This window comes from Piliocolobus tephrosceles, chromosome 7, assembly GCF_002776525.5.
Source record: "Piliocolobus tephrosceles isolate RC106 chromosome 7, ASM277652v3, whole genome shotgun sequence".
In the NCBI taxonomy this organism is placed as follows: Eukaryota; Metazoa; Chordata; class Mammalia; order Primates; family Cercopithecidae; genus Piliocolobus; species Piliocolobus tephrosceles.
In genome coordinates this window covers 126,765,223-126,791,276 of record NC_045440.1, presented here as the reverse complement: position 1 = coordinate 126,791,276, position 26,054 = coordinate 126,765,223, and the positions used below count along the sequence as shown (strand labels likewise).

Sequence of the window (26,054 nt, the reverse complement as noted above, 5' to 3'; positions counted from 1 at the left end):
GGCATTTCCTTAGTGTATAAGGTGGATTTAACCGTTACAGAGCATATAATGCCCTTCTATTTTATTGGTTTACTTTTTTAAAATGACATTACCCTAGCGCCTCTCTATCAAATGAGGCAATGTTGTGTAACTTGGGGTCCCAGACCCCGGGTCCTCAGTAGTGATAGGAGTCTTTGAAGTGTTTTCATTATTGCCAGAGGTCCGATGCTAATCATATCTTACCTTTCTTCAGGCTTACCAGGGCCCCAACAGCTGCTGCTTTGCTTTCAAGTGGAATTCTAATGTACAATGAGGCAATGCTGGTAGACTTAGGCTGGATAGAAGTTTGGATTGGCTGTTATATAGGATCTGGATTCTATTTTTTAAAGGAAAAATAAAACAATTATTAGTTAATAAATGCAGTTTTATACAGAAATCCTCCACAACTTTCAGGGAGAAACTGAAAGGGTCATTAGTGATAAAAAGGCTGGAAACACCCGAGCCCAGGAATCCTGAGTCTAAAGGACAAAGAACTACCTTTTATCCGTAAGCACCCTAACACTTCCTGTTTCAGCAGAAATATTTTTTTTTTTCTTTGTATTTGAGACAGAGTTTCGCTCTGGTTGCCCAGGCTGGAGTGCAATGGTGTGATCTCGGCTCACCGCAATTTCAACCCCCCCGAGTTCAAGGGATTCTCCTGCCTCAGCCTTCCAAATAGCTGGGATTACAGGCATGCGCCACCACACCCTGCAAATTTTGTATTTTTAGTAGAGAAGGGGTTTCTCCACGTTGGCCAGGCTGGTCTCGAACTCCCGACCTCAGGTGATACGCCAGCCTCAGCCTCCCAAAGTGCTGGGATTACAGGCATGAGCCACCACTCCCGGCCAGAAAAAATTTTTAAATGGATCTTGATGAATTAATTCATCAGTAGCTAATGCCTGGAGGCTGTTCAGGTGTGGAGCCTCCCACCCCAGGCTGCTGGATAAATGAGCTGGTTTTAGGTTTTGGCAATAATTAGCAGAGAGATGGATTCTGACACCTGGGGGAGTGGATTAGGTGAGTTTGTGGAGGAAAAAGTTGGGTTGAAGAAAGAAGGATGGACCTGGTCAACATGAAAGAACCTCTCTCTACTGAAAATACAAAAAAGTAGCCGGGTGTGGTGGCCTGCGGGAGGCTGAGGTGGGAGGATGGCTTGAGCCCAGGAGGTTGAGGATGTAGTGAGCCGAAATTGCGCTTCTGCACTCCAGCGTGGGCGACAGAACAAGGCCCTGTCTCAGAAATAAATAAACAAATAAAATAAAAAATTAAAAAAGAACCCTGAAAGACAGATAAATGGTGGAAGAGAGACTGGTGAGAGTGAAGAGGAATAGGAAAAAAATAGGGGAAAACCTGTGTGTTTATTACTTACCGTGTAATATGGCACAATATTGTGCTGTACGATACTGGCCAGTATTTTGTCAACAATCTCTGCCTTCTAGAGTCAAAAGTATAAGAATTGTAGTAAATTGTCGTAAATGTTAGTCTTAGAATTTTGAGATTTGGTGTTCTCCAGGGTCGAATGAATGCTCCCTGATCTAGCCTCCCACGGTATATTTCTGTGTTTTTTCTTTCATAAATGCATGAATGACTCCGGTCTTTGTTATTGGTGGTAGTGTCGCTTGTCCGGAAGCACGGAGAGTACGAACTCATTTCTGTATTTCCCAACTTTCAGCCGCGTAATGACTGAAACTTAACAAGTTACTTAACCTCTCCAAACTCCAGTATCTTCAAAATAGGATTTGCAAAATGGGAATCACTGTGGCTTTCATAAGGTGGTCGTTAGCCGAAAAGAGAAAATGTGCTTAACACAGTGCCAGGAATGCACAGTAGTTAAAAATTGGTACTTGCACCCGGCGCAGTGGCTCACTCCTGTAATCCCAGCACTTTGGGAGGACGAGGTGGGCGGATCGCTTTAGATGAGGAGTTGAAGACCATCCTGGGCAACGTAATGAAACCCAGTCTCCACAAAAAGTACAAAAGTTAGCCAGGCGTGGTGGCGCGCGCCTGTAGCCCCAGCTACTTAAGGGACTGAGGCGGGATGATCGGTTGAGCCCGGGAGTTCGAGGCTGCAGTGAGCCATGATCTCGCCATTGCACTCCAACCTGGGTGACAGAGTGAGACCCTGTCTCAAAATTGTTTTATTTTATTTTATTTTTTATTTTGAGACAGAGTTTCACTCTTGTTGCCCAGGCTGGAGTGCAATGATGCAATCTCGGCCCACCGCAATCTCCGCCTCCCGGGTTCAAGCGATTCTCTTGCCTCAGCCTCCCAAGTAGCTTGGATTACAGGCACGCGCCACCATGCCCGGCTACTTTTTGTATTTTCAGTAGAGCCTGGGTTACTCCATGTTGGTCAGGCTGGTCTCGAACTCCCGACCTCAGGTGATCCGCCCACCTTGGCCTCCCAAAGTGCTGGGATTACAGGCGTGAGCCACTGCGCCCGGCCTTTTGTATTAATTTTTAAAAAGGTACCTGCGAGTTTTAAACAGCTACTCTGGGGCCAGCGTGCTTTTTGAGGCGTGCCGGTAAGGATCGTTCTGTCCATCTCCTGACAAGAAGTCAAAATCTCCGTCCTGGGGTTCGGTCAGTTAGTGGGTCAGATAATCATCTCAGCTCAACCACTACTCCCAGCCAGTAGCGGCCACGTCCCCGCGTCGCCCTCAAAGACTACAAGTCCCAGCGTGCCGCGCTCTGGGCCGTGGAAGCCCCGCCTTTTCCGGCGGGCCCCGCCTCCTCGTTGCCCCGGCCGCGGGCGCGCGATGGATACCGGGTGCTGGTTATTCGGCGGCGAGTTCGAGGACTCGGTGTTCGAGGAGAGGCGGGAGCGGCGGTCAGGACCGCCCGCGTCCTACTGCGCCAAGCTCTGTGAGCCGCAGGTGAGAAGCTGGGGCCTCTTTGACTCATCCCGCACCCCAGGCCTCGCCCTCCGGGGGGCCCCGGCCCCTCCGCCCGCGCGAACGCAAACCCTGGCCCGCTCCAGCGCCCGCCGCCTCCCCCGCCGTCCCTCACCCTCCACGGGGAAGCGGACTTCCCAGCCCCCATTCCGGGTCCATGGGCGAGAATCCCCGCGTTGTCGGCAGCTTGACTCCCACCTGGCATTTGGCCGGCCTGGCTGCTGCCGGCTGGACTCACGCCCCTGCCCTGAAATCTCCGGTACCTTCCATTTGCCTTCACTACTCCTACAGCCGGGGCGGTCAGGCTCCCCAAAACGGTGACGTCCGGCAGACCCACTCGCCCCTCCCTCTTCAGCGAGCTCCCCCTGCCCATACCAACCCCGCGCTATTTCATTCGTTTTTCAAGGCACATCTTAAATGTCACCTCCTCCAGAAAGTCTTTTCCGATTTCGTCTTCCAGCCAAATATTTTTGTCTTTGGCTCCCTTCCCTCTATTTAGCTTCTACTTAAAGCACTTGTCAGTATTCTCATACAGTCCTGAGACCCGGAGTGCTAAATGATCGCACCAGCATGGGTTCTTGATGCCCTTGGCAGTGCCTAACAGTTTTTATTCATAATAGGGACTCCGCGAATATTTTTGAATTAGTAGAGTATTACTTCCTATTCTTTCATGAGTGTAAATAGTTCATCAGTCAAAACTAATGTTTATGGAAAATACGGAAGTGTTCCGGGCACAGTGGTGGGTTCCTGCGCATATATTGTCTCATTCGCTCCTCACAATTGTACTGACAAGATGCCAGGCCCTCGATAATTACCGAATTATCTTTTTGGTTATTTCAGTTACATTTTCTCCTTATCACATACGTTCTTTCAAAGTTACCTTCAGCCCTGGATCATGTAGACTCAAAACCGGGAATGGGCTTGGAAATCACGTGGCAGAACTTTATTAAAAAACTGGTTATGAGATAGGACTCTTGAATTCCAGTATTGGCTTTATCACTTGCCTTGAAGGTGTCGGCTCCTTATTTGTCCCTTCAGAAAAATAATACATGCTGCCTCACAGAGTTATTGTGAGAATGGAATGAGACGATGTATATGAAAATACTTTTGTCAGGTCTGATGTGCTGTACAGGTGCATAGAATTTAACACAAATTCTAAAGTCAAGTGATTTTTTTCTTTTTTCTTTCTTTTTTTTTTTTTTTTGAGGCGGAGTTTGTCGCCCAGGCTGGAGTGCAATGGCGCGATCTTGGCTCACCGCAACCTGCGCCTCCCGGGTTCAAGCGATTCTCCTGCCTCAGCCTCGGAACTAGCTGGGATTACAGACGTGTGCCACCATGCTGGCCTAATTTTGTATTTTTAGTAGAGACAGGGTTTCTCTACTGTTGTTAGCCAGGCTGGTCTTGAACTCCTAACCTCAAGTGATCTGCCCGCCTCGGCCTCCCAGAGTGCTGAGATTATAGGTGTAAGCCACTGCCTTTACGTATATTATTTATTCAATAGTCAAACAATCTCAGTCTCACTTTCCTTTTTATCCATAGGATTTAAATCAGTAGAAAAGCAAATAAAGGCTGGGCGCGGTGCCTCAAGCCTGTAATCCCAGCACTTTGGGAGGCGGAGATGGGCGGATCACGAGGTCAGGAGATGGAGACCATCCTGGCTAACACGGTGAAACCCCGTCTCTACTAAAAAATACAAAAAACTAGGCGGGCGAGGTGGCGGGTGCCTGTAGTCCCAGCTACTCGGAAGGCTGAGGCAGGAGAATGCCGTAAACCCGGGAGCTTGCAGTGAGCTGAGATCGGGCCACTGCACTCCAACCTGGGTGACAGAGCGAGACTCCGTCTCAAAAAGAAAAGCAAATAAAGTATCCCAGATGGGCATTTCCTCAGACTTCTCTCCTACAGGTTTTTGGTATTTCGTTGCATTGGAGCCTCCGTCTAGCCTTAATTTCTGTCTCCTTTGCTGAAATTCTAGTTTTTGGCCATTATGACATTTTCATAATTGCACCATATCTATAATTCTTCTTTCCTATGTCCTTTCAGTAAAGAATTGTCAATCCCTATTCCAGTCACACTAAAATTTCTCCACAAGAAAGCATGTCTCATTTTATTTTTTTTTTATTTTTTTATTTTTTATTTATTTATTTATTTTTGAGACGGAGTCTTGCTCTGTCGCCCAGGCTGGAGTGCAGTGGCTGGATCTCAGCTCACTGCAAGCTCCGCCTCCCGGGTTCACGCCATTCTCCTGCCTCAGCCTCCCGAGTAGCTGGGACCACAGGCGCCGGCCACCTCGCCCGGCTAATTTTTTTTTTTTTTTTTGTATTTTTAGTAGAGACGGGGTTTCACCGTGTTAGCCAGGATGGTCTCCATCTCCTGACCTCGTGATCCGCCCGTCTCGGCCTCCCAAAGTGCTGGGATTACAGGCTTGAGCCACCGCGCCCGGCCATGTCTCATTTTAAAGAACCAATGTGGCCTGGATGCGGTGGCTCACACACTTTGGAAGGCCAAGGTGGGCTGGATCACTTGTGCTCACAAGTTCGAGACCAACCTGGCCAACATGGTGAAACCCTATCTCTACAAAAATAAAAATACAAAAATTAACTGGGTGTGGTGGCACGCACCTGTAATACCAGCTACTTGGGAGGCCCAGGCATGAGAATTGCTTGAACCCAGGAAGTAGAAGTTGAGCTGAGATCGTACCACTGCACTCCAGCCTGGGCAACAGGGTGAGACTCTCTCAAAAAAGTAAATACATAAATAAAGTAAAGAACTAGTGTGAAGTATGCTAGATAAATGTAGGTTCCCAGGCACCACAGCCCTATGTATTGAAAATGCTGTAGATAAAACCATACAGTTGTGTGCTGCTTTTCTAGAGAGGTATCATATTATTGTTGCACTTATTACCTGTGATAATTTTTTTTTTTTACTTATTAAATATATTTTTAATTGAGACAAGGTCTCATTCTGTTGCCCTGGCTGGAGTGCTGTGACCTGAACACAGCTTACCATAGTCTCCGAGTCCCAGACTCCCATGCAGTTCTCCCACCTCAGCCTCCCAAGCAACCACATCCCACATCCGGCTCCTTCTTTTTTTTTTTTTTTTTTTTTTTTTGTAGAAATGAGGTCTCCCTCTGTTGCCCAGGCTGGTCTTAGACTCCTGGACTCAAGCAATCCTCCCACCTCAGCTTCCCGAGCAGCTGGGACTACAGGTGCATGCCACCATGCCCAGCTAATTGTTTTTTTTTTTTTTTTTTTTTTAGACAGTCTTGCTCTGTCACCTAAGCTGGGGTATAGTGGGATGATTTCTGCTCACCGCAACCTCCACCTCCCAGGTTCAAGCAATTCTCCTGCCTCAGCCTCCCAAGTAGCTGGGATTACAGGTGTGTGCCACCACGCCTAGCTAATTTTTGTATTTGCAGTAGAGACAGGGTTTTGCCATGTCCATGCTGGTCTTGAACTCCTGGGCTTAAGCTATCCACCAGCCTCGCCCTCCAAAAGCGCTAGGATTATAGGTGTGAGCCACTGTACCTGGCCTACCCAGCTAATTTTTAAATATTTTGTAGAGATAGGGTCTTTCTCTCGCTATGTTGCCCAGACTGGTGTCAGACTCCTGGCATCAAGCAGCCTACCCACCTGGGCCTCCCAAAGTGCTAGGATTGCAGGTGTAAGCCACTGCACCTGAGCAGCTTGTGATCATTTTAATAAAAATGGAGCCCTAATTAAAATGTTCATTCTTTGTCAGCGTGTTTCTCCTGAGTCTCATCTTGAAGAAGTCTTTGAGGTTTAATCAATTATATTATGGGAAATTGCTTCTGATATGAGGTGGAAAAGCATAGCTTCACTCCCTAATAGACTGTTTTCATGATTTCAAGTGGTTTTATGAAGAAACAGAAAGTAGTGATGATGTTGAAGTGCTGACTCTCAAGAAATTCAAAGGCGACCTGGCCTACAGACGACGAGAGTATCAGGTAGAATTCAACATATAGAAGATGGCGGTGCTTGAAGTAGGCTCTTGTTTGATTGATTATGGCATATGCAAATAACAGTGTGCCAAGTTAGTGTGGTGTTTATGAAGATGAATTTAACCTTTTGTGATGTGTGTTTGTAATCTGAGGTGCACAAGTTTCTGTCCTTTTCTGCTTGGCTCTGTATGATTTGTTTCCTGTAACTCCAACAAAAGGATCTATTTTGGGTCCTTGTAGGTTTATTCCCCAAGGTTTTGTATCTCCTCATTACTTAGGACCCTCTAGCACAGATATTTCACAGTGCCACAGGAGCAAATCACCCCAAGATGTGTAGGAAAAAGGAAGAACTAACAACTAGATGTTAGATTGCGTTACACATGTATCTCATTTCATCTTCATGAGAATCCTGTTTTTATTTTGCTCATGAAAAGGTTATAAAGTAAGTTAGTGGCAAAACCAGAATTCAAAGCCTGGTATATTTGGTCTCAGAATGTTCTTTCCACTATGTCATGATTCTTTCCATAGTAGTAGTGATTATTTTCTCTAGCAATTCCTTCTCTACCTTTTAGGAAAATAGGATTGACTAGATGTATTAGTCCATTTTCATTCTGCTGTGAAGAAATACCCAAGACTAGGTAATTTATTTAAAAAAAAAAAAAGAGAGATTTAATGCACTCACAGTTCCACATGGCTGAGGAGGCCTCACAATCATGGCAGAAGGTGAAGGAGGAGCAAAGTCATGTCTTACATGGCAGCAGGCAAAGAGAGCATGTGCAGGGGAACTGCCTTGCATAAAACCATCAGATCTCTTGAGACTTACTAACTACCATGAGAACAGCATGGGAAAAACCCACCCCATGATTCAGTTACCTCCTACCAGGTCCCTCCCACGACATGTGGGAACGGTTATGGGAGCTGCAATTTAAGATGAGATTTGGGTGGGGACACAGCCAAACCATATCACTAGAATGCTGAAATCTTCTTTCATTCATTGAAATATTCATTTAATTCATTGGTCAGTTATAACATTACTTTCCACCTACGAAAAAAAATCACCCCTATTCTGAATCCTTTTTTCTGTTGTGTTTTCCTCCTTTCATTCCTTTATTTAACAAATAATTTCCAGAAAGCACTGCAGGAGTATTCCAGTATCTCTGAAAAATTGTCACCAACCAATTTTGCCATGAAAAGGGATGTCCAGGAAGGTCAGGCTCGGTGTCTGGCTCACCTGGGTAGGCATATGGAAGCGCTGGAGATTGCTGCAAACTTGGTGAGTGATTTTATTGCTGATTTTCACACATATTTCTATAAGGGTAGTCGAATGGTGTATTTTTTGAAAACAAAACAAACTTCTTGCTAGTAGCAAAATCTATGGGTTTGGATAAGCAGAAGAAAATTGTCAGGGGTGTGAGAGTTTTATTATGATGACCAGCTTGGAACCTAGGCATAATCATTTTCTTGTAATACTTTTCTTGTGTCATTCTCAAAATTCTTTATTGCCTGAAAATCTCCTTTGCAGAGGTTTTTCTCTTGTTAGGAGCAACATTCAGTGTGGAAGGACTATGAGTGATCTGTTTTCTTCATTAGATTGTTTTTAGACTTTGTTCTCCAAAATTTCTACAATGAACATATATTTTTCTAAGCACAAAAAAGGTCCCCCCTACAAAAATGACTAAATACTCATACCAAGCCACACTTAATAGTCCTTTTTATTTTTAAGTGGAATTTGCAGAATTTTTTTTTTTCTTTTTTCTTTTCCCCAATCAACAAAAGGGACACTTTATTGAGGCCCCAGGGCCATGGGGCCTGGGCAGGAAGCTGCTGTTTGGGGGAAAGAAGAGCCTTCTTTGGCCTTCTTCTTGGGGCACAGGTTGTTGGTTTGGCTGCCCTTCTTGTGGCAGTTGACAGCACAGCGGGGTGCAGGCGGGCACAGCACTCGTGGCAGATCATGTTGTTGCGGTTGTATTTCTGGGCGAACTGGCGGAGGGAAGGCTCAGTAATGCCACCTTGCAGGTGCAGCACCAGGTGCAGAGTGGACTCTTTCTGGATGGCGTAGTCTGAGAGAGTGCAGCCATCCTCCAGCTGTTTGCCCGCAAGTATCAGATGCTGCTGGTCAAGTGGGATGCCCTCCTTGTCTTGAATGTTAGCGTTGACATTCTCAGTGGTGTCACTGGGCTCGACCTCAAAGGTCTTGCCTGTGAGGGTCTTCACAAAGGTCTGCATCTCTGCGTCTGGAGCTTGGCAGCTTCGCTGAAGAAAAAGAGCGAATTTTCTTTCTTTTTTATTGATTTTTTTGAGGCAGAGCCTCACTCTGTTGCCCAGGCTGGAGTGCAGTGGCGCGATCTTGGCTCACCACAACCTCCGCCTCCTGATTAAGGCAATTCTCCTGCCTCAGCCTCCTGAGTAGCTGGGATTACAGGCACCCGCCACCACGCCTAGCTAATTTTTGTATTTTTAGTAGAGAAGGGGTTTCACCATGTTAGGCTGGTCTCGAACTCCTGATCTTGTGATCCGCCCGCCTCGGCCTCCCAAAGTGCTGGGATTATAGGTGTGAGCCACTGCACTCGGCATTTTTTTTTTCTTTAAAAAAAGTTTTATTGCCTTTTTCCACACGTTCTGAAGTGGAATTTTCTTTTTAAGGGATAAAGAAAGGCAGTTCTTTCCAATTCTAGATTCTATTGCTTTTGTTTCTAGGTTAAGGCATTATTTGTATTGATTTTTGTGTAAATTTTATATGGGAATTAGTCTAAATGGACTAGTTTTCTTCCTCGGAGGGAATTAAGGAGACACTGTGGCACTGATTTTGAGCTCTGTGGATGTACCGCCCAGCGATCAACCTAACATATGCACACAATTGAGCTGACATCTGCCGTCTCATTAACTAAGAGAAATCCCTAACCTTTGCTTGCTTAGGGCTGCACAGCATAGGACCTCAGCCTCTTGCAAGGAAACTTTGGCAGTAATTGTTCTAAGAACAAGGGAAACAGCTGTGTTTTGTTCTTCCTTTTCTGTTCTCTACTAATTGGGGGTTAATGCTTAAGCTGAAAGATACATCACTTGTTAAGGAAGCATTTGCATGAGCAGTTAACTTGATGGGATTTAACTGTGTTCATTTCTAGTCTCCCCAGTCTGCAAATTAACAGTGCTCTTGGCCTTCCCGGTGCCTTTCTCTAGCCTTCATTACTGTCCTGCTCTCTCCGCTTTCTTGCACGTCACTGTTGTGTTTCCTTCTCTTTGCCTTGATCTGAAGGTAGTGGCAGCTGGATTCCTGGCAGGGGTTGAGTCATCTCTGGTTCCTTCTAGCTTAGGGAATCTGTTTTGGTGGCTCAGAGAAGGATCTGTTGCCAGTCAGCCGATGCCAGGTCTCCGGTGCTGGGGATGGTTACTAGACAGGAGAAACACCAGTCAGAGAATCCTGGACTTTCAGAACTGTGCATCAGGCGTCCCAGCAATCTAGTTGGCAGGACTGTCAGGTGGAAAGTGGGCTCCTGGGGTTCGCCCCTTTCTGTGGGCTTTTCACATGATCTCAGTGGACCCTGCCTGTCTGCATGGCATTCTCATTTTCTGGTAAGCTGTGTTTTGTTTTGTTTTTTCAAATTTCTTCTCTACGTGAGGACCCTTGCCTTTTGTTATTAGCTCTGACCCATATCTGTTTTTTGTGACAGTAGTTACTGTCTTTTCACATTCTGTAGGGGACCTGTCACAGTATGTAACATTGAACAAAATAGTCCCAAGGTGCCCATCAAGATACAAACATTTTCTGTTCACAATTTCTGCTGAAATTCATTCACCTCTTTTCATGATTTTTGGATAAAATTTATAATAGGACTTATTTCTTAAATACTTAGAACATTTTCTTATAGTGGTTGGTATGCTTACGTGGTAACTGTGGTAAGAAAACGGCTTTCTGGTAGTAAGTGACTCCTTTTCATTTATCCGCTCAGCACTCAACAAACATTTCAGTCCTGTTTTCCTGGTTCTGGGTTCGATGCTAAGGAGACAAACAATACATCGTGTACATGCAGTGCTCATGCAGTGTCTGGTGGGTTTACCAGCGCACGTATATATATCAGCTCTTTTTTTTTCTTTCTGAGATGGAGTCTTGCTCTGTTGCCCAGGCTGGAGCGCAGTGGTACGATCTTGGCTCACTGCAGCCTCCACCTCCTGGGTTCAAGCAGTTCTCCCGTCTCAGCCTCCCAAGTAGCTGGGATTACAGGCACGTGTCACCACGCCCAGCTAATTTTTTTTGTTGTTTTTTTAGATGGAGTCTCCCGCTGTCAGCCAGGCTGGAGTGCAGTGACGTGATCTCAGCTCACTGCAACCTCCGTCTTCTGGGTTCAAGCTATTCCCTGTCTCAGCCTCCCAAGTAGCTGGGATTACAGGTGCCCGCTACCATGCCTGGCTAATTTTTTTTATTTTAGTAGAGACGGGGTTTCACCATATTGCCCAGGCTGGTCTCGAACTCCTGAACTCAGGCAGTCCACCCGCCTCAGCCTCCCAAAGTACTAGGATTATAGGCATGAGCCACTGTGCCCGGCCTTTTTTGTATTTTTAATAGAGACGGGGTTTCACTATGTTGGCCAGGCTGGTCTCAAACTCCTGACCTCAAGTGATCTGCCCACCTCAGCTTCCCAAAGTGCTAGGATTACAGGCGTGAGCCACCTTGCCCGGTCATATCACCTCTTCTTAAGTACCTTTTGTTCCTTGACTTTTAGTATAACTGACTGTAGCTCTCCTGCTTACCAGCCATATTATGCCAGGCAAGTTATCTAACCTCTCTGTGACCCAGTTGCCTTATCTATAACATAAGGAAAATTATTGAATCTATTTTAAAGAATTGTCAGGAGGATTAAATGAGGGAAACACTTAGAATAGTGCCTGGCACTGGGTAAGCACTCAGTAAATGTTAACCGTCATCATCATGTTATTGTTACAGAAGGAGTTGCAGTATTCTGGAAAATCACTCAAACTCATTTAAATATATGTATGTATGTATGTATGTGTGTGTGTGTGTATATATATATATATATATATTTTTTTTTTTTTTTGAGATGGAGTCTCGCTCTGTCACCAAGGCTGGAATGCAGTGGCACGATCGCAGCTCACTGCAGGCTCCGCTTCCTGGGTTCATGCCATTCTCCTGCCTCAGCTTCCCAAGTAGCTGGGACTACAGGTGCCCGCCACCACACCTGGCTAATTTTTTGTATTTTTAGTAGAGATGGGGTTTCACCATATTAGCCAGGATGGTCTTGATCTCCTGACCTCGTGATCCGCCCGCCTCGGCCTCCCAAAGTGCTGGGATTATAGGCGTGAGCCACCGTGCCCAGCCTAAATATAATTTAATTTCCAGAAAGGAGTTTACTAATCCAGCTCTCAAAACCATACCATTTTTAATACAGGGCATGGTGGCTCACGCCTGTATTCCCAGCACTTTGGGAGGCTGAGGTGGGTAGAGGTCTAGAGTTCGAGACCAGCCTGGCCAACATGGTAAAACCCCATCCGTAATGACAATTTTAAGAAACTTGCTGGGCCTGGTGGTGGGCGCCTGTAGTCCCAGCTACTTGGGAGGCTGAGGTGGGAGGACTGCTTGAACCTGGGAGGCGGAGGTTGCAGTGAGTCGAGATCACGCCACTGCACTCTAGCCTGGGCAAAAGAACAAGACTCCATCTCAAACAGACAGACAGACAAAGAAACAAAAACCCTGTCATCAGAGTCATAGTTTGTGAGTAACAGCCTCCACCTTAACATATGCTTGCTTTCCCAGTATTAAAATGTGTTTGAGGCTGGGCACAGTGGTTCATGCCTGTAACCCCAGCACTTTCGGAGACCGAGGCGGATGGATCACTTGAGGTTAGGCGTTTGAGACCAGCCTGGCCAACATGGCAAAACTCTATCTCTACTTTATGCAAAAATTAGCCGGTGTGGTGGCAGCCGCCCGTCATCCCAGCTACTCCAGAGACTGAGGCAGGAGGATTGCTTGAACCAGGGAGGCAGAGGTTGCAGTGAGCCGAGATCGCACCATTGCACTGCAGCCTGGGCGATGAGAGCGAAACTCTGTTTCAAAAAAAAAAAAAAAAAAGTTTCTGAACAATATAAAGCCCTATAGACTGATTACAGAAGAAGGGTAGCATTTGTTACAGCTGTAGTCTATACACGTTGTTTTCCTTATAAATAAAAGACATGATTTGACTTTAGAAAAGCCATTACTCAAACGTGATTTAACATCTGTGATGGCCGAGGAGCTGTGCTCTGTACTAGGAATTTACATTGAACAAAAGCTCTTATGGAGCTAAATGGTCTGTTGGGAAGGACAGATGCTAAACAGTAGTAACAATAAAACGAGATGTGTTCTGTCTTTGGGAAGGTACAGTGTCACCACATCAGTTGTATGGGGCTTTATCTCCTATCTTTTCACTCAGTGTGGGAATATTTAGAGCTGCCCACAGGCCTTCACTTGCTGGTGTATAGTTTCCAGGGCCGTACACCAGGTAGTTTTGCTCATGTTTCATGCTCAGTGTGATTCTATGAGGGAGCCTGATCTGGACGCTCGCAGGCCAGGCTTTCCTTAGACCTCACATCAACTTGAAGGTAATTTGAGTCTGCCATCTGCTCTCCGCAAACTTTAACTTACAAAAAGCAGACCTGGTTTTACTAACCCAGAGGACATTTGCCATATGGCAGGTTAGGCAAGAGATGGTGGTGCTGGTTAAGGAGATTTGAAAAGGATTTTCTGATCAGAAGGAAACTAAGCAACCCCTTTTGGCCAAAAATAATTGACCTTGGTAATGGTTACCAGGGAAGGCATTTGGATTCCATTAGAATGCGTCATGAAGCGTGGAGAGCTTCAGGGCTATCCTGTTTAAAATGTCTAAGCCAAATAAAATTTGGAAGTGGAATTTGTTCAAATCCTCAAGGAAATTACCATTTGAATTTTTAGAAAGCCTTGAATATTACAATGGAATCATTAGGCCAGGATCTAAGAAAATTGGCTGGGTCTTTCAGATATCTGGCTGAAGACAGTAAAGATTATAATAAAAATAGGACATAAATGGATATTTATGTTTTTGATGCCGAACTTTTGGCAGGCCACCATATATGAATTGTTAAGTTATTATGACATTAGGATGTTTGAGAATGGCTGGCGACTATTTCTCTAGATAGCATGTATCTCTCTAGGTTTATGGTTTCAAACATGAGGTGTATTGAAATATATTTAGGTCACTCGTATAGCTACTGAAAGATAACTGATTTATAACATATACAACTTGGGTTTTTAGGCATTCTCATTTTATATGCAAAATGCTTTGAAGTTTAAACTTTTTAACCTTTTTTTTTCTCCTTAGGAAAATAAAGCAACCAACACAGACCATTTAACCACGGTACTCTACCTCCAGCTTGCTATTTTTTCAAGTTTGCAGAACTTGGAGAAAACAATTTTCTGCCTGCAGAAACTGATTTCTTTGCATCCTTTTAATCCTTGGAACTGGGGCAAATTGGCCGAGGCTTACCTGAATCTGGGGCCAGCTCTTTCAGCAGCACTTGCGTCATCTCAGAAACAGCGCAGTTTCACCTCAAGTGACAAAACTATCAAATCCTCCTTTCCACACGCAGGAAAAGACTGTCTTTTGAATTTTCCTGAAACCTTGCCTGAGAGCTCTTTATTTCCTGTGGAAGCAAATAGCAGTAATAGCCAGAAAAATGAGAAAGCTATTACAAACATCCAAAACTGTATGGCAGAAAAGACAGAAACAGTGTTAATAGAGACTCAGCTGAAAGCGTGTGCCTCTTTTATACGAACGAGGTAAGCTGAGAGTCACTTAAGCACCACTTGGCAATGAGCTCAGAGTAAAGGTTTTATTTTCTAATTTTAAGCTTCAAAAAGTTCTAGGCTAGACGTTTGGTGTATATTTTTGAATTTTTCCTATGGTTGTGTTGAACATTTGTCGTTCTAGTATGTAATACTTGGAAACAAAACTACATTTGTTTAAGAATACAACCTGTGGTGGCTGGGTGTGGTAGCACATGCCTGTAATCCCAGCATTTTGGGAGGCTGAGGCAGGTGGATCATTTGAGCTCAGGAATTTGAGACCAGCCTGAGCAACATGGTGAAATCCCATTTCTACAAAAAAAATTTTTTTAAAAGTTAACTATGCGGGCTAGGCGCAGTGGCTCACGACTGTAATCCCAGCACTTTGGGAGGGCGAGGTGGGCAGATCACAAGATCAGGAGATCGAGACCAGCCTGGCCAACATGGTGAAACCCTGTCTCTACTAAAATACAAAAAAATTAGCTGGGCGTGGTGGCGCATGCCTGTAATCCCAGCTACTCAGGAGGCTGAGGCAGGGGAATCGCTGAACCTGGGAGGCGGAGGTTGCAGTGAACTGAGATTGCACCACTGCATTCCAACCTGGCGAAAGGGCAAGACTCCGTCTCAAAAAAAAAAAAAAAAAAAGTAACCAGGCATGGTGGTGCATGCCTGTAGTCCCAGTTACTCGGGAGGCTGAGATGGAAAGATTGCTTGAGCCTGGGAGGCCAAGGCTGCAGTGAGCTGAGATCACACCACAGCACTCCAGCCTGGGCAACAGAGTGAGACTCTGTCTCAGAAACAAAAAGCAGTATAACCTGTGTCATTGCCCAAGATGGAATGTTAAGATTAGAAAACATTAAAAATTAGGAAAATAAAAATGCATAAAACACTGAAAAAGGGAGAGGAGATATTTTAAAGAAGGAATTTTCTGTTTATATGTTCCACAAAAATCTAAAGAAGAAAATCAGCTCTTGTGTTTGCATTGCTGATAATGGGAGTAGATGATGCTTAATTCATTCTCTAGAGAATTCCTATGGTTTGTGCCTAGGGATACCAAGTACTTTTCATCCTTAAAGTTTAGAGTTTGAGGGAAGGGTGGGGAGAATACACTTGACCAGTTCTATAAATGATGAGAGAAGAAGCAGATTCTCTCATGTTTCAAATGGTACCAAAGAATGTACAGATTTTTCAACTCAGGAGGATTCAAGAAGTATTAACAGGCTTACTGGGAAGTGGTATCTATTTGGCAAATTTTATTTTATTATTATTTTTTTGAGATGGAGTTTTGCTCTTATTGCCCAGGCTGGAGTGCAGTGGCGCGATCTCAGCTCACTGCAACCTCTGTCTCCAGGTTCAAGCAGCTCTCCTGCCTCAGCCTCCTGAGTAGCTGGGATTACAGCTGTGCACCACCACACCTGGCTAATTTTTGTATTTTTAATAGAGACGGGGTTTCACCATGTTGGCCAGGCTGGTCTCGAACTCCTGACCTCAGGTGATCCACCTGCCTCGGCTTCCCAAAGTGCTGGGATTACAGGAGTGAGCCACTGTTTCCATCCCTATTTGGCAAATTTTAAAATGTATTCAGTGGATGCTTGTTTAGCATTGACCATGTCACTAATTCAGAGGCACATTGAATGACAACTGTGTGCCAGACATATGCTTGGTGCTAGGATCACAAAGATCATTTAAAAAGCAGTCCCTTTCCTTATGCCACTCACTGACTTAGGGAAATGGTATGTCTAGCCAGTAACTGCCAGCACAGGTGCTAAATAGTGTATCAGTGCTGTGAGCAGAATTCTGGGGGGACCAATGTCAGGGAGCTCTTGGCGTGGCCAAAAGAAGGAAGCCTTTGCAGAGGGGATGATTCCTCTGCTGAATGAGCCCGGGAGGAACCCTTGTCAGTTGACCACTGAGTGCTAGATGCTGTATATCCATTATTTCATTTTAATCCTCATGACTCTGGGGCACCTATTGGGATCCCACTTGATGGACCAGAAAACTATTAAAATCATTCCCAAAGTAGTGCAGCTATGAAGTGCAGGGCCAGGATTTGGAGCTGGTCTCCGATTCCCCACCCTGTATTCTTCCAGCTTTTCTTGCTCACTCCAGGTTAATATTCCCCATGTGGAAAGAGGCGTGCTAGGTAAAAAGAAAGCAAGCACCACCCGGAGGGCAGAGGATCCGTTCTAGAACAGGTTTGTCACATTGTCTGGTGGTAAGAGCAGTGCTAGTGGTAAGGGCTTGAGGTAGGCTGTGGCCACAGTGCCAGGGTGGCAGAGGAAGTAGGAAGTAGGACTTTGGCGTCAGAACTGGTTTTGAAGAACTTAGTAAATTGCTGATGCTAAGTGGATGAGCCTGGACTCTTGCCAGCAGTCTGACCTTGCACACATTCCTTCAACTCTGCTCTCTAGTTGCTTAATCTTGACAGATGGAGAAATGGGGAAAATGCTGCTTCCTGGGGTTGTAGAATTAAAGTCTTGAAAGTACTTATTGTCCTGCATTGTATGTAGTAGGCGCTCGGTAAACGTTAGATTAGTACTTTTATTTTTGTTGTTTTTATTGTTAGCACAAGATGTTCGATGTCACAGGGTTTGGTCCTTGTGCTGAAGGCCTGAAGAGTATTTGCACTTTTAAAATATGGGAGCATGTGATAAGACCTGTGTGTGTGTGTTTGGTTTTTTTTTTTTTTTTGAGACGGAGTTTCACCCGTTGCCCAGGCTGGAGTACAGTGGCGCAATTTCGGCTCACCGCAACCTCTGCCTCTTGGGTTCAGGTGATTCTCCTGCCTCAGCCTCCCGAGTAGCTGGGATTACAGGCAATGCACCATCACGCCCGGCTAATTTTGTGTTTTTAGTGGAGATGGGATTTCTCCATGTTGGTCAGGCTGGTCTCGAACTCCTGACCCCAGGTGATCCACCAGCCTCGGTCTCCCAAAGTGCTGGGATTACATGTGTGAGCCACCGCGCCTGGCCAAAACCTGTGATTTAGAGAGCTCTGGTGACTGCGATGCTGGATTAGAAGGAGGAGCTAAGGACTAGAGGTTGTGGACTAATTAGTGGAAGATGATGAGGGCCTGACCTAGGCTGGTGCAGTGGTAATAAAAAAAAGAAATGGATATCACTGCATGATAGAATAGACAGGACTTGGTGACCAGCGGAGTGTGTGGGAAGGATGAGTGTGGGAGAATGGAAGAGTCTCTGCAGAGTCTCTCGGGGATGCACAGGTGGATGGCGGTGCCTTTCGCCGAGATAGGACACCTGGGAAGATAAGCAGAGCCGAATTGGGATGGAAGGCAATCATTTTAGGCTTGAAGTACTGAGAGTCAGGTGCGTGGAGGATATCCAGAGGGCGGAAAGCAAGTTACATGAAAGGGATCACAAAGGTGAATGCTTCCCGAGGCCAGGTAGGTGATGTCAACGGGTCAGACTAAAGCAGACAGATGATCATTTCACCTGTGAGTCAGGTCAGGCTCCTTTCTGAAACGCCCCGGTGGCTTCCCATTGCACTTACATCAGTTCCACATTGCTTGCCACAGCCTGCAAGGTCTGATTTGAATTGGCTCTGCCTTTTTTCCCCCACCTCATTTACTACACATTTTTCTCTCTGACTGTGTTCCAGCCACAGTGATCTTAATGATTTTCAAGCATGTCAAGTTTGTTCCTGTGTCAGAGCCCCCTTCTCCCTGGCCAAGCCCTCGCCCCCAGATGTTCTCACAGTAGGTTCCTCGTCAGGTAGCTCGTAGCTTGCCTGGTATCTCAGGAAAGCCTTCCTGCCTACACCACCGCATCTGAAGAGGACACTGTGTCCACCCTGTCTTGGGTTTTTTGCATAGCACTTGTCATCACTACCTGAAATGCTTATGTGCTGTCTCCCTCCTTCCATTCCATGAGGCCTCAAATGTGTTTTGCTCATCAATATCTCTCAATGCCTAGCATAGTGTCGGGCACGTTCCACAGTATGGAGAGTCGAGTGCTTCTGGGCATTGCAGTAGGTACCAGTGAGAAAATGGGGAGGATCTGCATATTGAGTATTTTTAAAAAAAAAAAAAAAACAGAAGGAGCCAAATGAGCCAAATGAGGAAGACAGGAGGAAGTTAAATGAGAGAGGAGACCAGCTATGGTCATGACGGGGAAGTCAGTGGTAAGGTATCGCAGAGTGGTTGTCAGAGGGTCATCAAAGATTTAGCCCTGCTTGGGGTAATTGAAGTGTGCTAGCGAATCTAATTAGTCCTTGCGGTCAAGTTGCTGTGGGATCAGCGAGATGGAAGGGTCACAGAACACTGGCTTCAAAGGAGCAAATCCGGAGGGCCTGTGTGAGAGGAGTCTGATTGGGAGGCTCGTTCCTTTCACTCCAAATTACTCATCCTTTCAATCCCTTGACTTCCACAGGAGGCTCTTTTGAGGCCGGAAGCTCTTTTCACGTGTTGCTCTCTAAAGATTTCTTTGAGCAGTTTTAGTCTTTATCTTTTAGAAAAGATGAATCTCCAATGTAAAGTTGGGCAATTGATTCTGAGTCGGAAGCTTTAGGGATTGAAATGATAGTTCTAGTGAGGGTGGGTACCTGCTTTTTAACCTGGTGGGACTCGCAGCCGACTCAATACCTGGGCTCTCTGAACGTTTCCTCGCGGCTTTCCTTTATCTGGAAGCGTTGGGACTTTTCGCCACGCATTGGGACTTTTCGGTTTTTCAGGCTTCTGCTTCAGTTTACCCAACCTCAGCAAACATCGTTTGCTTTGGAGAGGAACTTAAGGACTCAGCAGGAAATTGAAGATAAAATGAAAGGGTTCAGCTTCAAAGAAGACACTTTGCTGTTGATAGCTGAGGTGAGTGTATCCCTCGGGTTTATGTGAAATGAGGCATCATAGATATTTTCCCTGGTTCTGATAGCATTTTTTAAAAAGCAGGGCCAAATCTCATCCACTGAAGGACTTATCTCCCTCCTTTGTGTGCCTTTTGATCACTCAGCAATCACCAAGGCGGCCTCTTGATCGGCATTCCCCTGCAGCGTGTGGGACGGCAGGGACTGTGTTTCATGTACTTGTCAGCGCTTGTTAGCACCTGCCTGTCTGAACATCGTCAATGCCCAATAATTGTTTCAGTGCTGAATAAACGAATGAATGAATGCTTACATTTGTGCAGCAGTTCTATTTTTTTTCCTCCATTCATCATAACAGCTTGTGAAGATGAGTAGAGCTAGAATTGAGGCTCAGAGAGCTTGTGACTCTCCTTCTGGTCAGATTTTCAGTGGCAGAGCAGGTCGGGAGCTTGTGTTTGCCAGCTGCAAGTCCATTTTATCTCTGCCCCACCCTGTTACTACTTTGATGGTTGCATAGAAATTCAAAGGTCAGTTTTTTAAACTAACATTTAAACCTTCCTTGGCTTTTTTTTTTTTTTTTTTTGAGTCAGAGTCTTGCTCTGTCACCCATGCTGGAATGCAGTGGCACGATCTCAGCTCACTGCAACCTCTACCTCTTGGGTTCAAGTGATTCTCATGTCTCAGCCTCCCAAGTAGCTGGGGTCACAGGCGTGCGCCACCACGCCCTGCTAATTTTTGTATTTTTAGTAGAGACAGGGTTCACCATGTTGGCCAGTCTGTCTTGAACTCCTGGCCTCAAGCAATCTACCCACCTCAGCCTCCCAAAGTGCTGGGATTACAGGCCTGGGCCACCATGCCCCATCTCTTCCTTTTACTTCTGAGAGGCTACACTAGTCTGTTTTTCTCCTGTGTTTCTTAACGTTCCTCTGCCTCTTGGGACTCAGCTGGTTTCTTCTGTAGCATAAGTAATGGCATACTAAGGATTCCCTTGGCCTCTGTCTTCCGCTTTCTCTCACAGAAATCATCACCACACCCCTAGGTTCCATTGTCCCCTCTGGGTTGATTACTCTCCAGTCTTTATCTCTAGTCTCATCTCTGGGACATGTGTCTCATGTCAGATTAATTGCCTATAGGTGGTTAACCTGGGATAATTATTGATGACTCTTCTGTCACTTCAAGTGCAAAATGTCTAAAATGGAACTACTCATCAAAACACTTCCTGTAATCCCATCACTTTGGGAGGCCAAGGTGGGCGGATCACTTGAGGTCAGGAGCTCAAGACTAGCCTGGTCAACACGGTGAAACCCCATCTCTACTAAAAATACAAAAAACTAGCCGGGTGTGGTGGCGGGCACCTGTAATCCCAGCTACTCGGGAGGCTGAGGCGGAAGAATTGCTTGAACCCGGGAGGTGGAGGTTGCAGTGAGCCGAGATTGTACCACTGCACTCCAGCCTGGGCAACAGAAGGAGACTCTGCCTCAAAAAACAAAACACAAAAAAAACGCTGCTGGTCAGTCTTTTACTTCCCCCAAGTTCTACATCTTCCAGGAAGCTTTTCTGGAATACTCTGTTCTGTTGTAATCTCCCCTTCCTCTGAGTTCAGATGGTGATTGCTTGAATAGATAGCTCTTTGGGCCCTAAAAGGACATGAGAATGTGTCTTATGTTTTCATCTAGATGTTAGGTTCCTTATAAGTAATAGTATGTTTTGAGCATCTTTGTATTCTTCACTATGCTCAATAAATCTGTTGGTTGTGTGGAAGAGTAGTTTCCTATGTGGACAATGCATGTGATATACCAGTGGAGCTTTTTAAAAAGATGGAAGATGTCTGGGCCCTCGTTAGGATTGTAATTAGGATTATAATGTACGTTTTGTTTTGTGCTTGTTTTTATTTTTTAAAAGATAAGGTCTCATTCTGTCACTCAGGCTGGGCTGCAGTACATAATCTTAGCTCACTACAGCCTGAAATTCCTGGGCTCAAGTGGTCCTTTCACCTCAGCCTCCCAAGTTCATAGGATTACAGGCACCCACCACCATGTCCAGCTAGTTTTAAAATTTTTTGTAGAGGCAGGGTCTCACTATGTTGCCCAGTCTGGTCCCAAACTCCTGGCCTCAAATGATCGTCCCACCTTGGCCTTCCTAAGTGCTAGAATTACAGGTGTGAACCACCATGCCGGCCTTTATTTTGTGCTTTTAATTTTAGTTGACTTGTGATAACGTAACCCCATATCCTTAAATATTCTTTGATCATATGCTTTTTTTTCCTGTTTATAATTCTTGTATTTGAATTAGGATCCAAATAAGGTCTAAATACTATATGTGGTCCTTTTGTCTCATATGTGTTTTTTATTCTATAACAACTGCTCTTCTCCCTCTTTTTTACTCTGATAAAATACATAACTTAAATTTGCCATCTTAATCATTTTTAAATGTACAATTCAGTGGTATTAAGTACATATACAGTGTTGTGCCACTTTGACCACTATTTCCAAAAATTTTCATCACCCCAAACGGAAACTCTACCCATTAAGCAATAGCTCCCTATTCCTTTCTCTCTCTACCTACTAGATCTTCTAATCTACTGTTTTGCTCTATGAATTTATCTATTCTAGATATTTCATATAAGTGGAATCATACCATATGTGTCCTTTTGTATCTGCTTTATTTCACTTAGCATGTTTTCAAGGTTTATCCATATTATAGCATTTATCAAAACTTCATACCTTCTTATGGCTAAATAATATTCATATATATGTACATATCTCATTTTATTTATCCACTCATCTGTTGATGGATACTTGAGTTGTTTCTACCTTTTGGATATTGTGAATAATGCTGCTGTGAACATTAGCATATAAGTATGTTTGAGTCTCTGTTTTTTTGTTTGTTTGTTTTGTCTGAGACGGAGTCTTGCTCTGTCACCCAGGCAGGAGTGCAGTGGCACTATCTCGGCTCACTGCAGCCTCCACTTCCCAGGTTCAAGCAATTCTCCTATCTCAACCTTCCAAGTAGCTGGGGCTACAGGCGTGTGCCACCATGCCCGGCTAATTTTTATATTTTTAGTAGAGACAGGCTTTCACCATATTGGCCAGGCTGGTCTCGAACTCCTGATCTCAAGTGGTCTGCCTGCCTTGGCCTCTCAAAGTGCTGGGATTACAGGCGTGAGCCACTGCACCCAGCTAAGTCTCTGTTTTTAATTATTTTGGGTATATACCTAGGAAGGTAATTACTGGGTCATATATTAGCTTTGTTTAACTTTTTTAGGAACTGCCAAACTGTACATTTTATTTTCTGATATTTACCTAACATTATGACATGGGCATGACCCTATATCCTAAATATTATATTTGAGTACATAATTTTTAATGACTGGATAGTAGTCAGTTTTTGGACAAACTATAATTTACTTAGTTCTCTGTGTTGAACATTTAACAAATACTCAGTACCTAATAAATCCTTGCAAGAAAATTAATGTGTGCATTTTTACCTTTTGGAACAGATTATTAGAAATAGAATCACTGGATTTAAATATATGAGCGTTTTAAAGACTTAAAGCACATTTCCAAATTGTCATTTCCAAAAAGCACCTTTCCAAATTCTCATTTAGAAAGGGTTAGTTCAATTTATATATCCTCCAGCAATATGTGAAAGCATTGTTTTTTTCTACCCTGATCCTGACTATTAGATTGGACCATGTGAAATCAATCATTTTGGCCTCTTAAATCAACTATTTTACATAATTTAACTTAATATTACTTTAAAAATTGGTAGCTTGGTAGTTAAAAATGTAATATTTTTAGCATTAATGTTTATTTATTTACTATTAAGTTGAACAATTCTTTCATATGTTTATTGACCATTTGTATCATGTCAAATGGCTAGTCTTGATTTTGCTTCATTATTCTTTCTATTTTTCGTAGCAATTTTAAGAGTTCTGTCTATATTACACTTAAGTATCTTTCTATATGTTACTATATTTTCTGAAGTTTATGATTCTTTTTTGGCATATGGAAGTTTAAAATGTTTATGTGGCTGACTGTTTTGGCAGATTTTTGGACATCTGTAAATATTGTGCCTGCCTATCCCTCTTTGGGAAATAGTGTGTTTGGGTCTTACTGTTACTCATTTATCTTTTTTTATTTTTCAGAAAGGCATTTTTGGTGTTTTATCCCAGATTTTAAAATACTACATTTCATTGAATGTAGGAAATCATCAGTTGTAAGACGTATCATTTGATGTGTCACTAAAAGAAAAATAAGATGTTGGCTGGGCGCGGTGGCTCACACCTGTAATCCCAACACTTTGGGAGGCCGAAGCCTTTGGATCACGAGGTCAGGAAATCAAGACCATCTTGGCTAACACGGTGAAACCCTGTCTCTACTAAAAATATAAAAATTAACCAGGCCCGGTGGCGCATGCCTGTCATCCCAGCTACTCGGGAAGCTGAGGCAGAACAGCTTGAACCTAGGAGGCAGAGGTTGCAGTGAGCCAAGATCGTGCCACTGCACTCCAGCCTGGGCGACAGAGCGAGACTGTCTCAAAAAAAAAAGAAAAGAAAAAGAAGATGCCATTTACAGTATCACATAAAGCCTCACTCCAGCAGTTATCAAATACATTTTTTTTTTTTTTTTTTTGAGGTGGCGTCTCACTCTATCTCCCAGGCTGAAGTACAGTGGCACAGTCATAGCTCATTGCAGCCTGCAACTCCTGGGCTCATGGCATTTTCCCACCCTCAACCTCCCAAGTAGCTGCTGGGACCATACCCGGCTAATTTTTAAAAAATTTTTTGGCCAAGCACAGTGGTTCATTCACATCTATAATCCCAGTACTTTGGGAGGCTAAGCTGGGTGGATCACTTGAGATCAGGAGCTCAAGACCAGCCTGGCCAACATGATGAAACCCAGTCTCTACTAAAAATATAAAAATTAGCTGGGCGTGGTGGTACTTAGTCCCAGCTACTTTGGAGGCTGAGGTGGGAGAATTGCTTGAACCCAGAAGACAGAGGTCGCAGCGAACCAAGATTGTGCCACTGCACTCCAGCCTGGGCTACAGAGCGAGCCTCTGACTCAAAAAAATGATAATAATAATTTTTTTTTTGTAGGGACAGGATCTTGCTCTGTTGCTCTGGCCGCCTTCTCTAACTCCTGGCCTTTAGCGACCATCCTGCCCTCCGCCTTCCAAAGTGTTAGGGTTACAGGTGTGAACCACCACACCTGGCTCAGCTACATCTTGATTTTAGAGATGTTAAAATACAAAAACAAAAAGGTATCTTAGAACTGGTGACATACCAGGCTTTAGTAAATACTGACTGTTGCCTAGTGAAACTTGGCTCTCATTGGCAATTTCCTCAAACAATATGTAATCTTTGAAGATTTAAACCCAGTCCTCGAAACCATTCTTTGAGCTTGCTTCTTAATTCATTGTAGTTTGAGTTTTCACGAACACATTCCATATCCGAGTTTGCAGGAACCTTGGAGATTATCTAATGCAAATCTATGTGGAACTTAAATTCCCTCCACAACATCCCTGCTCCATGGCTACCTACATAAGCTTTCATGCCAGATAGTATGAAATGTTTTGGAACTTAATTTTAGTTCATTGTCATTACTCAAGGTCAGACTGCTTACTTAGTGGGTTCAGGTACAAGCTTTCTACAACCTAACTTTGTGATGTCTTCTCAAAGAAACTAACCCAGAATCTTGGGACATGACCCTGTGTTCATCTGGGCCTGATTCTGACCAATAGGGGGCAGTATTGTACCTTCATTGGTAACGTGCTCCTTAAATCCCTAAGATTGCTTTGGTTATAGAGGGATTAGAGTCCTTTTGGGTCAGGAAAAGGTGGGCCCAGCTACATGCCACAGTTGCATTCTCACCAACAGAATATGCCCTTTGAAACAAAAAGGGTAACTCAGTACTCCTGGTAAGCCAAATAATACTGCTGCCACAGCAGTACCGAAGTGATTCTTTCACTTGGGGAGAATGAGAGTAGAAATGTGGGATATTTTACTTGTCCTTGGATAACTACTTCTGAGATCAGATGAGATCGGGCACGTCAGGGTGGTATGGCGGCAGACGGATAACTGCTTCCGAACAAACATCTTTTCAATGGGTTGGGAATGTCCCCTGGCTGCTATTTTCTGCCTTTGAGTGAAAGCCTTTACAGTTGATAACTAGCATTCCATGTCTGCTGCTTCTTATTGGAACAGTTTTTCCCCCCTCGTGTTACAGGTTATGGGAGAAGATATCCCAGAAAAAATAAAAGATGAAGTTCACCCAGAGGCGAAGTGTGTTGGCTCCGTAGCCCTGACTGCCTTGGTGACTGCATCCTCAGAAGAATTTGAAGACAAGTGGTTCAGAAAGATCAAAGACCATTTCTGTCCATTTGAAAATCAGTTCCATACAGAGATACAAATCTTGGCTTAGTGGGTCATAAAAAACAAAACCACAAACATCTTGTACTGTATTAGTTGTCCTTGTTTACTTCAGACAGGATCCATTGCTAATCATGGAGTATAAATGATTATTTATGTTTTATAAAACTGGCTTCTGTCTCAAAT

General features: G+C 44.3%; 1 protein-coding gene and 1 pseudogene across 4 annotated transcripts; one reads left to right on the top strand and one right to left on the bottom strand.

Annotated features, from left to right (window-relative positions):
* The first annotated feature begins 2,730 nt into the window (after window positions 1-2,730).
* Window positions 2,731-26,054, top strand: C7H8orf76 (chromosome 7 C8orf76 homolog). 4 transcript variants are annotated; one of them, XM_023224435.1, is made up of 6 exons: window positions 2,731-2,893; window positions 6,781-6,876; window positions 8,000-8,143; window positions 14,217-14,674; window positions 19,370-19,502; window positions 25,726-26,054. In XM_023224435.1, the coding sequence occupies exons 1-6, from the start codon at window positions 2,777-2,779 to the stop codon at window positions 25,918-25,920; spliced, it is 1,143 nt and encodes a 380-aa protein (XP_023080203.1). In that variant the 5' UTR covers window positions 2,731-2,776; the 3' UTR covers window positions 25,921-26,054. The 4 variants fall into 4 exon arrangements, with proteins under 4 accessions (XP_023080203.1, XP_023080218.1, XP_023080223.1 ...); XM_023224450.1 differs by lacking the exon at window positions 25,726-26,054 and adding an exon at window positions 19,645-19,807; XM_023224455.1 differs by lacking the exon at window positions 25,726-26,054 and adding an exon at window positions 19,584-19,803.
* On the bottom strand, window positions 8,654-9,129 carry LOC111550826 (annotated as a pseudogene).